At 44.8% G+C, this 16,143-nt stretch overlaps 1 protein-coding gene across 1 annotated transcript in view; it reads right to left on the bottom strand.

Annotated features, from left to right (window-relative positions):
- ints11 (integrator complex subunit 11) overlaps nt 1-16,143 on the bottom strand; it is a 41,219-nt gene that overhangs the window by 19,851 nt on the left and 5,225 nt on the right. The window contains exons 4-11 of the mRNA XM_060937605.1: nt 14,172-14,400; nt 13,892-13,990; nt 8,772-8,806; nt 8,553-8,691; nt 8,393-8,457; nt 7,676-7,865; nt 6,932-7,015; nt 4,136-4,225 (exon numbers count right to left, since the gene is read on the bottom strand). Of these exons, the coding sequence (XP_060793588.1) occupies nt 4,136-4,225; nt 6,932-7,015; nt 7,676-7,865; nt 8,393-8,457; nt 8,553-8,691; nt 8,772-8,806; nt 13,892-13,990; nt 14,172-14,400 (931 nt within the window). The remainder of the gene's footprint in view (nt 1-4,135; nt 4,226-6,931; nt 7,016-7,675; nt 7,866-8,392; nt 8,458-8,552; nt 8,692-8,771; nt 8,807-13,891; nt 13,991-14,171; nt 14,401-16,143) is intronic.

A 16,143-nucleotide genomic window follows, 5' to 3' on the forward strand; every position in this document is an offset into this window, starting at 1 on the left:
AGGAGATCATCGATCTGGTGGCACTAGAACAGTTTGTCTCTCGACTTCCGGAAGGAACGGCGGAATGGGTCCAGTGTCATCACCCAGTGTCACTGGAACAAGCCATCGAGCTGGCGGAGGACCATCTGGAGGTGTCTCCGATGGCAGGCAGACAAGGCGTCTCCCCTAACTTCTCTTCTCTCCCCCCCCCGTCTCTTGTCCCCCTCCCCACCCCGTTCCCCGGCCACGGAGGCGGCAGCTGGCTCCTCCCCAGCCGGCCCGTCACACCCATGTCCTCCCCTCTCCCTCTCCTGTGTCCGTGTTGTCTCCCCCTCAGGTGAGTGACACCCTTCACACCAGTGCAGAGGAAATGCCTGGGCCGGTGTGCTGGCGCGGCGGGGAATCGGAGCATCTCCAGGGTCAAAGCTCCGCAAGGGAGGTGGGTGCTGTAATCCGGATCCCCGACACACCAGAAACCGCCCCCGATCGGACCGGAACATATTGTATACCGGTGAGTATTCAAGGGGATACATAACACGCTTTGGTGGATTCCGGTTGTAATCAGACCTCAATTCACCAACGCCTGGTGCAAGGTGAGGCATTGGGGGGGGAGCACAAGCGGTGAAAGTGTTGTGTGTGCACAGGGATGTTCACCATTACCCTCTAGGTGTCTGTCCATATTCTACTCCGGGGCCAAATGCATAGAATAAAGGCGGCGGTTAGTTCTCGTCTCACTCGTTGATTTTGGGTACTGACTGGCTGGGATTTAAAAAACTAATGGAATATTTAACACATAGTGGGTCCTGCACTAGTAGGTCATGGGAAGATCCCGGTGTAGCATTGACTGGAGAAGCTGTCACAGAGCCATCTATGTCAACACCGCGTCAGAGTGAGGAGCAGCCCGCTCCTCCTCCCTCTCTCAGGGATTCCCTTGGGGAGTTCCCGTTAGAGCAGTCGTGAGACAAGACTCTGCGGCATGAGTTTGATCAAGCGAGAGTAATCGATGGTCAAACTCTTCAGTCAAGCGCGGCACCGACCTTCCCCTATTTCGCCATTATTAAAGATAGATTGTACCGAGTGACGCAGAACACTCAAACTAAGGAACGAATAACCCAGTTGTTAATCCCAAAGAGCTGTAGGGAGCTCGTGTTCCATGCGGCTCACTTTAATTCCATGGCTGGACACTTGGGGCAAGATAAAACACTAGTCCGAATAATGGTTCTATTGGCCAGGGATTCACGGGGATGTCCGTCAGTGGTGTGCGGCATGCCGTGAATGGCAATTAGTAAATCCCGCGGCCACTCCAAAAGCGCCTTTGCGCCCTCTTCCTCTAATTGAGACCCCGTTTGAGCGAATTGGGATGGATCTCGTTGGGGCATTAGATCGGTCAGCATGGGAATATCGCTTTATTTTAGTTCTAGTGGACTATGCAACGCGATATCTGGAAGCAGTGCGTCTCCGCAATATCTCAGCACGCAGTATTGCGGAAGCACTCTTCCGCTTTATCTCCTGGGTCGGGATTCCGAAAGAAATCCTGACAGACCAAGGCACTTTGTTTATGTCACGCACACTGCGCGAGCTGTATGGGTTACTGGGGATTAAGTCTATCCGCACCAGTAACGATCACCCACAAACAGAAGGCTTAGTAGAGCGATTTAACCAAACACTCAAAAACATAATCCAGAAATTCGTAAGTGAAGATGCGCGTGATTGGGATAAATGGCTCGAACCCCTGTTATTCGCAGTACGAGAGATCCCGCAAGCCTCCACGGGGTTTTCTCCCTTTGAATTATTCCATGGGCGTAAGCCGCGTGGCATTCTGGACGTTCTACGGGAAAATTGGGAGGTGGGACCTTCACCTAGTAAAAATGAAATCCAGTACGTTCTTGACCTGCGTGCAAAACTCCACACCCTCACACACCTAACCCAGGAGAATTTGCAGCAGGCACAAGAACATCAAAGCCATCTGTATGACAGGGGCACACGCCTTAGAGAGTTCACGCCGGGAGACAAAGTGCTCGTATTACTGCCCACGTCAAGTTCTAAATTAGTCGCCAAGTGGCAAGGGCCCTTCGAGGTCACACGGCGAGTCGGGGATGTCGACTATGAGGTGAAGCGAATGGATAGGGGTGGGGCACTGCAAATCTACCACCTCAACCTTTTAAAACGCTGGAATGAGGGGGTCCCCGTGGCGTTGGTAGTCCCAGAGAAGGCGGAGCTGGGGCCGGAGGTAAAAAAAGATAACATCTCGGACCACTCCGATCCCTTGTGGAGAATACCTCTCACCGGCCCAACTCACGGAGGTAGCCAAGTTGCAGAAGGAATTTTCCGACGTGTTCTCGCCCCTTCTTGGTCGTACCCACCTCATAGAACACCACATTGAAACGCCCCCAGGGGTGGTAGTGTGTAGCCGCCCTTACCGAGTGCCCGAACACAAGAAAAAGGTGGTTCGGGACAAACTCAAAGCCATGCTCAAAATGGGCATAATCGGAGTCCCACAGTGACTGGAGCAGCCCAGTGGTCCTGGTTCCCAAGACCGACGGGTCAGTCTGGTTCTGTGTGGACTATAAAAAGGTCAATGCGGTGTCTAAATTTGACGCATACCCAATGCCTCGCATTGATGAGTTGCTTAATCTGTTAGGCGCTGCTCGCTTTTATTCGACACTGGATCTAACAAAGGGATATTGGCAGATCCCCTTGACTCCTCTATCCCGAGAAAAAACGGCCTTTTCCACACCGTTTGGATTACACCAATGTGTCACGCTCCCTTTTGGGTTGTTTGGGGCGCCCGCTATGTTCCAGCGGCTTATGGACAGGGTCCTCCGCCCTCACGCTGCCTACACGGCTGCCTATCTAGACAACATCATAATTTACAGCCATGATTGGCCGCGGCACTTGGAACACCTGAGGGCCGTTCTAAAGTCGCTGAGGTGAGCGGGCCTCACAGCTAACCCGAAAAAGTTTGCGATTGGGCGGGTGGAAGTATGGCATCTGGGGTTTCACTTGGGCCATGGGCAGGTGCGTCCCTAAATTAACAAGACCGCAGCGATTGTGGCCTGCCCGAGGCCCAAGACCAAAAAGGAGGTGAGATGGTTCTTGGGGCTGGCTGACTATTATCGTAGGTTTCTACCTAATTATTTGGACGTCACCAGCCCGCTAACCGATCTCACTAAAAAGGGGGCTCCAGATCCAGTCCAGTGGACGGAGCAGTGCCAACAGGCCTTCTCTGAGGTAAAAGCTGCACTGTGTGGGGGGCCACTTTTACACTCCCCTGACTTCTCTCTCCCCTTTATTTTGTAGACTGATGCATCAGACAGAGGGCTGGGGGCTGTTTTGTCCCAGGAGGTGGTGGATGAGGAGCACCCCGTGCTGTACATCAGCCGGAAACTGTCGATGTGCGAAAGCAGGTATAGCACAATCGAGAAGGAGTGTCTCGCCATGAAGTGGGCGGTCCTCACCCTCCGATACTACCTGCTGGGGCACCCTTTCACACTCTGTTCGGACCACGCACCCCTCCAGTGGCTCCACCGCATGAAGGATACCAATGCGCGGATCACCTGTTGGTTAAAGGATAGTACCATTTAAGTTTGAGGTGATCCACAGGCTGGGGGCGCAGATGGTGGTGGCAGACTTCCTGTCCCGTTGGGGGGGGTCAGCTTTAGGCCGGACGGCTCCCTGGCCTGAGTCGGGCGGTGGGGACACGTGGCAGCAGGGGCGTGGCCAAGCAGCAGTCTGTGAATGGAGGGCGTCGTCGGGGAAGGTAAGTGGCTAAGTCATTTCACCTGCTGTCAATTAATGTGTGTGTTTTTGTTACAGGGATGGAGGATAAAAGGAGAAAGAGAGAGAGCAGAGAAAAGGAGCTCTCTCCCCAACCACAACGCATGTGTGAGTGAGAGTGCGTGAGTGAAAGGAAGCTGGAAAGCAAGCTGAAAAGCTAAAATAAAGTGTTTTGTGCAACCATCAACTCTCACCTGCTGTGCTTCTGTGCTCCACCCACATCAGGAACTGTTATAGTATGATCAGACACTGCATTTGTGCACATGTGTGTGTGTGTGTGTTAATGTCGTGTCGAGGAGCTGCAGAGTCATGAGCAAGTGAAATGCCAGCAGCTAAAGCATGAAGCAGAGCTCTGAGGATCATCATGATAATTACGTACCGTGGCTCTTCCCTCCATCTCCAGCTTCTTCTGGCCGTTCAGAATCTTGTGGCCGACTGTTCCCTGCACGCAGTACCCTGGCATAATGACCTGCCGAAAAACGTTTTAAATCAGACACAAAATGTGTCTCCACTGAAGCTATTCTATCCTAGTAGATACAGAATACAGTGTGAGATTATATCAAGGGATAGTAATGCCTTGCAGTTCAGCATACCTTAAAGGGGAACTGAAGTCATTTTTAAACTTGCTTTTTTTCTTAATTAACGTGTTCTTCAATTACGTTTTCGGTTTTAGTAACCTTATATCGCAATTCATATTGGCAACTAATTGCAATTAAATATTATACTTATCGGCCTGTTCGGTTTTTAGCCGTGTTGAATTTAGTTCGTTTGGTCCACGGCAGGCGTCGCTTATCCGCGCGATCTTCACGAGACTTGTGCGAGACTTCGAAATGTCAAGTGTCAGCGCCGCAATTTTGAAAACTGTTTTCCAAATGAAATATTGGACAAAAACGAGTTTAAATAACGATTACTGCCTACTTTTTTCAAACTTTCCTAATTGCTATCAAAACAAACAAAACTTCCGGCTTGATTACATCAGCATTCGAAAGAGGGCGCACGCATCTTTTGACAAAGTTGGCAGACGTCGGTCACTTTGATTTCCGCTGCGCGTTTTACTTCTGTCCTGTGATGTCTCGCACAGGTCTCGACGAATCTCGTTTACGGCCACTGCGTTGACATATGGATTGATATATTACATAGCATATTTCAAACACTCATAACTTGCTATAGCAGTGACAAAATAGCTGTCAGAAATGCATTCCTATATTTAATAAAATGAGAGAAATCAAATTTCGATAATAAAAATATTTTGCCTTTAGTTCTCCTTTAAGTAATGAATAAAACATCAAATATAATATAAAGTCCTCTCTTCACTGTTTGTCTATTCAAAAATCTGGCAACCTCGAAGGTGTGAACTACACGCATATATAAATTGGCCTTGGAGAAAATTGTTGCAAGCATGTGCGCAACTGGACTCTGAATAAACACACTGTAACGTTCCCCATGTAAATATTAACAATAAATATACACTACCGTTCAAAAGTTTGGGGTCACCCAGACAATTTTGTGTTTTCCATGAAAAGTCACACTTTTATTTACCACCATAAGTTGTAAAATGAATAGAAAATATAGTCAAGACATTTTTCTGGCCATTTTGAGCATTTAATCGACCCCACAAATGTGATGCTCCAGAAACTCAATCTGCTCAAAGGAAGGTCAGTTTTATAGCTTCTCTAAAGAGCTCAACTGTTTTCAGCTGTGCTAACATGATTGTACAAGGGTTTTCTAATCATCCATTAGCCTTCTGAGGCAATGAGCAAACACATTGTACCATTAGAACACTGGAGTGAGAGTTGCTGGAAATGGGCCTCTATACACCTATGGAGATATTGCACCAAAAACCAGACATTTGCAGCTAGAATAGTCATTTACCACATTAGCAATGTATAGGGTGGCCAGACGTCCGGCTTTAGGCCGGACCGTCCGTCTTTTCAAGGTCTTGTCCGGCGTCCGGCGCAGCATCAAGCCGGACGCACATTTGTCCTCCTTTTAGAGACGATGAGCGGAATTATATAATATCGACTTGCCAGACTGGAAGAGCAGAGTTCTAGAATAACGTTTTGTAGGGAAACTGCAGATCTGTGCTGCACACTAGTAATCTACAATAAAGAGTCTATGGCTCGATGTTTTTCGGCATGCAATGCGAACTCCGCACTGAGGCGTTGCGTTCTAGAACGCATTGCGCTCTATCCTTTGATGATCTTCCTGGCGCGTGCCTAGTGCCCTGCCCCCCTGACCCTGGCTGGGACTTGGAAACACGAGTCTGTCCGGTAGACCAGCTGCTCACACACACACACACACACACACAAAGACACCTACGAATTCTGAAGACACTGAAAGACTGAAGCATGATATACTGTTTTAAAACGTTTTATAATGTTGCTGGTTATGTTGCCTATTTGTTCTTTGAGAATCTACAAATGTTGTGCTTTTTGGTACTCAGCACCTTAAGTTTAATTTCAGTGGTTTGTTAACTCCACAATGTTTTTAATAAATATAAATACTGTGTGTTCTAGCCAATTAAGAGCTAATACATGAATTATAATAAATACTATGAATGCTTTGACCTTGCTCTTTTTTCCCCACAATCATAATCTTTAACCCTACAAAGTTGCGATGTTGATTTCACCAAACTTGAGTGACTTGCATAAAAATAATCCATTCTCAATCTTGCCACTGTGGTTTACATAAAAATTTGAGGGCTATGAATCAGATGGGATTTGCCATTATTCACCCTAAAATTGATTAGAATGCAGGAAATTGCATCTAAGAAATACAAAATTTTCAGGGGGAGGGCCCCCAGACCCCCCCTCCAAATAATGTCCTCCTTTTTAGTGTTATGGAAATGGTCACCCTAGCAATGTATAGAGTGGATTTCTGATTAGTTTAAAGTGATCTTCATTGAAAAGAACAGTGCTTTTCTTTCAAAAATAAGGACATTTCAAAGTGACCCCAAACTTTTGAACGGTAGCGTATATTCCCTGATGTGCTGATAAATTAAGGTACTGAAAATGAGTTGTTTATCAAAATCAGACATGACGTGAAATGGGTCAAAGTTGACTTGCACTGCATTAAGCAGAATTATTTCTATTTATTAGATGAAGAGAGTCATCAAAACCTCCACAAAACAGATGCTGCTATGATGTTGATCTGGATCAGTGGTATAATCCCTCACCATGTTCTTTTCATTGCCGGCCCATTTCTTGAATATCTGTAATGACTGGCCAGCGTGCAACATCCCTGGAGTAGCGAACACCACCTGAAACACACACACCCGGAATGACAGATCAGTACAAAGACTCTTTCATTCTACATACACTCACTGGCCACTTTAATAGGAACTTGTTCTTGAGTCTAAGATTCCTGTTCTTGGCTGCAGGAGTGGAACCCGATGTGCTCTTCTGCTGTTGCATGCGGAGATGCTTTTCTGCTCACCACGGTTGTAAAGAGTGATTATATGAGTTGCTATATCCTTCCTGGCAGCTCGAACCAATCTGGTCATTTCCCTCTGACCTCTCTTCTCAACAAGGCGTTTGTTTCCACCCACAGAACTGTCGCTCACTCAGTGTTTTTTTTGTTTGTTGCACCATTCTGTGTAAACTCTACAGACTGTTGTGTGTGAAAACCCCAGAAGATCAGCAGGTTCTGAAATACTCAAACCGGTCCATCGGGGTAGCACCAACACCCATGCCACAGTGAAAGAAAGTCACACTTTGAGATCACAATTTTTCCCATTCTGATGTTTGACGTGAACGTTAATGAAGCTCTTGATTTGTATCTGCATGATTTTACAAATCGTGCTGCTGCCAAGGGATCGGCTGATGACAGAACTGCATCAAACAGACAGCAGGTGGATATTCGGGTGTTCCTAATAAAGTGACCAGTGAATGTATATTAATAAAAAAAAAAAAAATCATACCATAGGTCCAGGATTATCTGCATAGGAGCGATCGAAGGCTTTGATGTGTTTGAACTCGAACATGTTCCTCTGCACGAAGGTTTTGCGTATCTTCTGATTGGTCCATGTGATGAAGAGTTTGTAGTAGTGGTTTGCTTTCTCCGTCAGGCCCGTGGAGAAGTATATGGGGGCTTTCAGATTCATTCTCTCCCTGTTTAAGAGGATTAGAAATATCTTTAGCTTTAGTGGTCAGATATTTACAGCGAATTATGATTATTATATAAAACAGTGGGGGCGGCACGGTGGTGTAGTGGTTAGCGCTGTCGCCTCACAGCAAGAAGGTCCTGGGTTCGAGCCCCGTGGCCGGCGAGGGCCTTTCTGTGCGGAGTTTGCATGTTCTCCCCGTGTCCGCGTGGGTTTCCTCCGGGTGCTCCGGTTTCCCCCACAGTCCAAAGACATGCAGGTTAGGTTAACTGGTGACTCTAAATTGAGCGTAGGTGTGAATGTGAGTGTGAATGGTTGTCTGTGTCTATGTGTCAGCCCTGTGATGACCTGGCGACTTGTCCAGGGTGTACCCCGCCTTTCGCCCGTAGTCAGCTGGGATAGGCTCCAGCTTGCCTGCGACCCTGTAGAACAGGATAAAGCAGCTACAGATAATGAGATGAGATATAAAAAACAGTGCATGGGGGGGGTGTTAGATGGATTTCAGACATAAAGCCAGACTGCTTCAGTGCTCACCAGAACGTTTCCAGAAGGATGCAGAGCTCTTGAGCTCTTCCCAAAGCAAACACCGGAATGAGGACCTGTCAAATCATTAAAAAAAAAAAAAAGCAAAAGCACGTTATTGTATAAACTGACCAACATGTGACTACTCGTATATTTCCTTTGCTGTTCTGACCTTTCCTCCTCTCTCAATGGTCTCGTGGACTTTCTTTAAGAAGTCTCTCTCTCTGCAGCGCTTCGAGTCACGGATTGTAGTGGCGTAGGTCGACTCAGTGATCAGAATATCTGGACGACATTTATCAATCCAGGCCGCTCTGGGGAAAATGATTACAATCTTATATTCGGTGTAAATTATAATTTTCCCCTGCTATAAAAAAAACCCCCAAATACTCACCCTAAGTGTCTGTCTGGGGTCATGTTGTAATCACCCTGCATAAAGATAAGTTAAAACTTGCACTTAGTGTAAACACATACAGGCTAAAAAGCCAGAAAGACTGCACATATATCATATCATGGAAACAGTGCATGCAGATAATCAGCTATCCTGCAAAAGTATTCATCCCCCTTGGTGTTTGTCCTGTTTTGTCACATTACAAGCTGGAATTAAAATGGAATTTTGGAGGGTTAGCACCATTTGATTTACACAACATGCCTACACTGGGGGGAAAAAAAGATACCTTAGCAAGTGAAAATATCTTGAAAATAGTTGAAACAATCTAGCATTTCCGATTAGAAGAATACAAGACACCAATTCTGAGATGATTAAACCTAGTCCTAGATTGCAACCAACTTATTCCAAGATTTAAAAAACAAAACAAAACTTCGTCACATGCACACTTCAAGCACCGTGAAATTCATCCTCTGCATTTAACCCATCTGAAGCAGTGAACACACGCCCACACACACACCCAGAGCAGTGGGCAGCCACACCAAAGCACCCGGGGAGCAGTCAGGGATTAGGTACCTTGCTCAAGGGCACCTCAGCCCAAGGCCGCCCCACATCAACCTAACTGCATGTCTTTGGACTGTGGGGGAAACCGGAGCACCCGGAGGAAACCCACGCAGACACGGGGAGAACATGCAAACTCCACACAGAAAGGCTCTCGCCGGCCACGGGGCTCGAACCCGGAACCTTCTTGCTGTGAGGCGGCCGTGCTAACCACTACACCACCATGCTGCCCAAAGGACGAGGTCCCACCGAGATATGAACTCAGATCGCTGGATTCAAAGTCCAGAGCGCTAACCATTACAAGATGTCTTATCAAGTAAAAAAAAAAAAAAATTATCTTGCTCTCCATGCAGGAAGATAATTTCACTAGTATTAAGTAATTTTTGTCCTCAAATTCAGTTTTCAATTTTTTTTTTTTTGCAGTGTACCACTTTAAAGGTGAAAATTGTTTTGTTTTATTGTGACACAAACAATAATTAAGATGAAAAAACAGAACTCTGGAGTGTGCATAGGTATTCACCCCCTTTCGTATGAAACCCCTAAATAAGAGCTGGTCCGACCAATTCACTTCATAAGTCACATAATTAGTTGATTAAGATCCACCTGTGTGCAATCAAAGTGTCACATGATCTGTCACATGATGTCTGTATAAATCACCCTGTTCTGGAAGGACCCTGACTCTGCAACACTGCTAAGCAAGCAACAGGAAAACCAAGGAGCCTCCAAACAGGTCAGAGACAAAGTTGTGGAGAAGTATAGATCAGGGTTGGGTTATAAAAAATATCCCAAACTTTGAATATCCCACAGAGCACCATTAGAATAGAATAGAATACCTTTGTCACTATACCCATGTACAATGAGATTAAAAGCAATTCCAATAACAGTGCAAACAGTGTGTAGAGAAAAAAGGGGGGGAAAAAAAAAGGTGAGGGTGTAAGGGGGGTAAGGTGCACAGTCCTGAGGCGTATGTGTTCTGTTTCACATTATGGAGTGAGGTATTGCACATTATAAAGTATTGTACAGAGAGAGTCATCTTATAAAGTATTGCACATTGTAAATTATTGCACGAAGAGAGTCACATTATAAAATAAAGTATTAAATCCATCCATCCATTAATTATCTGTAGCCACTTATCCTGTACAGGGTCACGGGCAAGCTGGAGCCTATCCCAGCTGACTATGGGCGAGAGGCGGGGTACACCCTGGACAAGTCTCCAGGTCATCACAGGGCTGACACATAGACACAGACAACCATTCACACTCACATTCACACCTACGGTCAATTTAGAGTCACCAGTTAACCTAACCTGCATGTCTTTGGACTGTGGGGGAAACCGGAGCACCCGGAGGAAACCCACGCGGACACGGGGAGAACATGCAAACTCCACACAGAAAGGGCCCTGTTGGCCAATGGGCTCAAACCCAGAGCCTTCTTGCTGTGAGACGACAGTGCTAACCACTACACCACTGTGCCGCCCAACTGTTAAATCCATTATAGCAAAATGGAAAGAATATGGCACCACTATAAACCTAACAAGAGAAGGCCGCCCACCAAAACTCACAGACTGGGCAAGGAGGGAATTAATCAGAGATGCAACAAAGACACCAAAGAGAACACTGAAGGAGCTGCAAAGATCCACAGCAGAGATGAGAGTATCTGTCCATCGGACCACTTTAAGCCATACACTCCACAGAGTGGGGCTTTATGGAAGAATGGCTAGAAAAAAAAAAAAGCCATTGCTTAAGAAAACACGTTTGGAGTTTGCCCAACAACATGTGGCAGACTCCCCAAACACATGGAAGAAGATTCTCTGGTCAAATGAGACTAAAATTGATATTTTTGGCCATCATGGGAAATGCCATGTGTGGCACAAACCCAACACCCAGAGAACACCATTCCTACAGTGAAGCATGGTGGTGGCAGCATCATACTGTGGGGATATTTTTCATCTGCAGGTACAGGAAAGCTGGTCAGGACTGAAGGAAAGATGGATGGCACTAAATACAGGGCAATTCTGGAGGAAAACCTGTTTGAGTCGGCCAGAGGTTTGAGACTGGGACGAAGGTTCACGGTCCAGCAGGACAATTATCCTAAACGTTCTGCTAAAGCTACACTGGAATAGTTTAAAGGGAAACATTTAAATGTCTTGGAATGGCCTAGTCAAAGCCCAGACCTCAATCCAATTGAGAATCTGTGGCATAACTTGAAGATTGCTGTACACCAACACAACCCATCTAACTTGAAGGAGTTGGAGCAGTTCTGCCTTGAGGAATGGGCAAAAATCCCAGTGGCTAGATGTGCTAAGCTAATGGAGACATGCCCCAAGAGACTTGCAGGGGGTGAATACCTATGCACGCTCCAGATTTCTGGTTTTTTTTTCCATATTAATTATTGTTTGTGTCCCAGTAAAACAACAATGTGCACCTTTAAAGCTGTAGGCATGTTGTGTAAATCAAATGGTGCTAACCCTCCAAAAATCCATTTTAATTCCAGCTTGTACTGCGACAAAACAGGACAAACACCAAGAGGGATGAATACTTTTGCAAGACACTGTATATGACACACTGCCTATGTTTCAGATAATTGATGATGATATTGGAAAAGTTATTTAGAAGTATAGAACCCAGTTGCTTTCAGTCCATATTGAATCAGAGGTGAATCCAAGATTCATCACACCACCGCATCACTGATTACTTTCCTATAACAGCACGACCCAATGTCTTTTATTCCTCACGTAGACAGGTTTGAAAATACCAGACCTCTCATCTCATTATCTCTAGCCGCTTTATCCTGTTCTACAGGGTCGCAGGCAAGCTGGAGCCTATCCCAGCTGACTATGGGTGAAAGGCGGGGTACACCCTGGACAAGTCGCCAGGTCATCACAGGGCTGACACATAGACACAGACAACCATTCACACTCACATTCACACCTACGCTCAATTTAGAGTCACCAGTTAACCTAACCTGCATGTCTTTGGACTGTGGGGGAAACCGGAGCACCCGGAGGAAACCCACGCGGACACGGGGAGAACATGCAAACTCCACACAGAAAGGCCCTTGCCGGCCACGGGGCTCGAACCCAGACCTTCTTGCTGTGAGGCGACAGCGCTAACCACTACACCACCGTGCCGCCCATACCAGACCTCATTTATTAATAATTAATACAGTTATACACTGTAAATGTTTTGATAGACCAAACTGAACTAAAAAGTTTTGGTAATGCTGATTTGTTTAGGCTCTAAATTACGAAGTGCATCCACGGCACAGCTGACAGACACTCACTGGCCACTTTTTTAGGAACACCCGTCCACCTGCTGTCTGTTTTATGTAGTTCTCTAATCAGCCGATCCCTTGACAGCAGCACACTGCATCAAATCATGCAGATACAAATCAAGAGCTTCAGTTAACGTTCACTTCAAACATCAGAATGGGAAAAATTGTGATATCTTTTTTTTTTTTACTTTCACTGTGGCATGGGTGTTGGTTTGAGCCAGATGGACTGGTTTGAGTATTTCAGAACCTGCTGATCTCCTGGGGTTTTCACACACAGTCTCTAGAGTTTACACAGAATGGTGCGACAAACAAAAAAACATTGAGTGAGCGACAGTTCTGTGGGTGGAAATGAATGCCTTGTTGATAAGAGAGGTCAGAGGAAAATGGACAGGTTGGTTCAAGCTGCCAGGAAGGATATAGCAACTCATATAATCACTCTTTACAACCGTGGTGAGCAGAAAAGCATCTCCGCATGCAACAGCAGAAGACCACATTGGGTTCCACTCCTGCAGCCAAGATCAGGAATCTCAGAATCAAGAACAGGTTCCTATTAAAGTGGCCGGTGAGTGCATGTTTAGTGACGCCCACGAAACTCCATACAACGAAAAGCCCACAGAGATCTAAAAATGCGCTTCTGAAACATGACGTGTGTTAAAGCATCCACACTAAGTAGACCTTCTTTTATAGGGCACAATTACTTCTGTCCTAATTGAATGTCTAGACTTACTTGTTTTTATTTTTCGGTTTCTTTTGGCTTGCTTGTTTTCTTTCAAGTCCGAACAAAATGCCCGATTTTCATAAATTATTCATTAAATGTGTGTGTGTAATTGAAAACAATAAATGGGATTTAAACTTGACAGCGCAATCTGTGAATGATCTCGTGCAACTCATCGATCAGCCAATTTGAAACCAATCAAGGTCAACATTAGCAAGTCACCTTAAATTAAAAAACAAGCAAAAAAGACCCTCTGAGAAATCTGTGATAATGCGAGGTTACTTGAGTAAATGCTCCTGCAAACGATTTACAAACAAATTTGATCTTATCCAATTTAATAAACGAGGTCCAAGGTTTGTTTAGACACAAGTTTGTGCCTAAAGATTTTACTTAACACGCAGTCGCTTTGTTTGTTCACATTAATGGTGTAATACGGCGTCCCACAAGGTTCTATTTTAGGCCTTCTATTGTTCCTGTTTAGATATAATCTACAAACATGACTCTGATGTTCACTTCTGTGCTGATTCATCCATGAATAAATAAACAGAACATTATAAACCAGGTGTGTAGCGCTCACTGTGTAGACGACGGACTCGGAGCCGACTTTAATTAGCACCATTGCTGCCCCGAGGACGTGTCCTGCATAGTACGCTTTGATCTCGAGCTCATCATCCACCTGTAAGAGAGAACATTTACAAAACACTGATCTCAGTAGCACTAACACTTGCAGTGTTGGTATTAGTCAGTATTTTAATGACTAACATATGAAGATGTTTCTCTATGTGTTACGAATCAAATATATTCCCTATACGCATTTGGACGTAAACATGAGTCAGGCAGTGTTTGTTGGCGTCCACCTGAACGGTCTGGTGTAGATTCAGCGGCACCACTTTCTTCATGCAATCTTTGATCATCTGAGACGTGAAGAAGTTCGTCTCGCCCTTTTTGTCCACCGTGATCTTGCGGAAGTCCTCCAGCAGGATGGGGCAGATGGCTTTGGTGGGGTGGGTCATGTAGATCGGTCCCTCATATCCCACCATCTCACTCATGTAGGGAAGAGCACCACAGTGGTCCAGATGGAAATGGCTGAAGGTACAAGATGACAGGAATTTAGATCCAATTCCAGACAACTGAATCATACTGAACATATCACTGTTTGCTGAATTCTCGATTCTCATTGGACAGAATTTTCTCTGACTGTAAGGTTTTCATTAACGCACTCTTTATAATACAGGACCATAACACGCACAAGGACTTGTATAGTGCATGCAGCACATAAACATATTATAAAACACTCAAGTAATTATTGGTAACGCTTTCTGCGAAGAGATGTTTCATTTATTTATTATTTTTTGGAAGGAGTCTCCAGTGTCATCATTTTCCATCAGGGGAAAGTCTTAAAGTCTTCAGGATGGAGAGATTTTCAATTGTTTATACTAGTGCATCTCAAAAAATTACAAGATCATGAAAAAGTGGGCTGCGGTCATCCCTTGTTGTTGCTTGCGCACCTTTTCCAGCCAGCCTTTTCAGCAATGGACCTTCTGTGGCTTACCCTGCTTGTAGAGGGTGTTGATGATTGTTTTCTGTGTAACTGTCAAGTCAGCAGTCTTCCCCATGATTGTGATTGCGTGTACTGAACTAGACCGAGATATATACGGTATTTATACTGTTTTACTCAAACTCAAAATGAAATACTCTAATCGTTTGAGAAACTGGATTTCTGAATTTCATAAGCCATAATTAGTAAAATTAAAACAAAAAAAAGTCTTGAAATATTTCACGTGTAATGAATATAGAATATACGAAAATTTCAATTTTTTGACTTAAAATTACAAAACAAAAGTGAACTTTTTCACAATATTCTAGTTGTTTGAGATGCACTAGAAAAGCTAATGATGGTGATATAATAAGTGACTGCTGTGATAGAAGGTTAAAAGACTCCTCAGCCATGCTACTGCAGGAAAACCAATTTCAGGGTGGTAACAGAAACCTTTTTTTTTTTTTTTATCTCGCCCACTACAGAGTAAGCAAGGCGAGGTATTGTTTTCAGTCGGGTTTCTTTGTTAACGATATTACGGGAAAACAGCTGGATCAATCTTGATGAAACTTTCAGGATAGATGGGCATTGGTCTCAAATAGAATGTCTAACATTTTGAGGGTCATCCGGTCAAGGTCACCAAAAAGGTCAAAATCGTTTTTGTTGTGGCTACTGCCTCACATAGAGGCGCTAACCACTACGTCATCGTGCTGTAAGAATGTAAGTGTAAAAATCGCGCAGTGCGCATACACATGTTCCGATTAAAATGGCCGGTGAGTGTATACAATTCGGTTCACCATTCGAAATAAATAGACTAAAGAAATCGTTTTCAGACATGTTTATGCTTATTACAGAGAGAAAGTGTGTTCCACTGAGCTCTAGCGCCGGGCCATTTCCAGGAAATAAGAGTTTGGGTCATGGCGACAGCGTGTGTATGTCAGCCTCGGTTCGGACGTTTCAGTTTCAAAAACTGTAAGAGGTAAGAGTAGAATAATATAAAGTACGGACACTTGGTATATTTGACTTCTGTGATTTTTAAATTGTTCATTTTTGGATTACACTTCATTTGTGTGTCCACTGCCTCATAGAGTAAATATATATATGCTATATTTACTCTATGGACATGGGATCAGAAAACGATTTTATTTATAAGCAGTAGCCACATGTACCCATAGGGTACCTATTTTTTTTTTCACGATATCTTCCTTCATATTCATCACAAGTGCTACTGGGTAAGGTTTGTTTTGCCTGGCAACACTTGTTTTTAATTTATTTCCCCTATAATAGCACAA

Source organism: Neoarius graeffei, chromosome 13 (assembly GCF_027579695.1).
Source record: "Neoarius graeffei isolate fNeoGra1 chromosome 13, fNeoGra1.pri, whole genome shotgun sequence".
Classification (NCBI taxonomy): domain Eukaryota; kingdom Metazoa; phylum Chordata; class Actinopteri; order Siluriformes; family Ariidae; genus Neoarius; species Neoarius graeffei.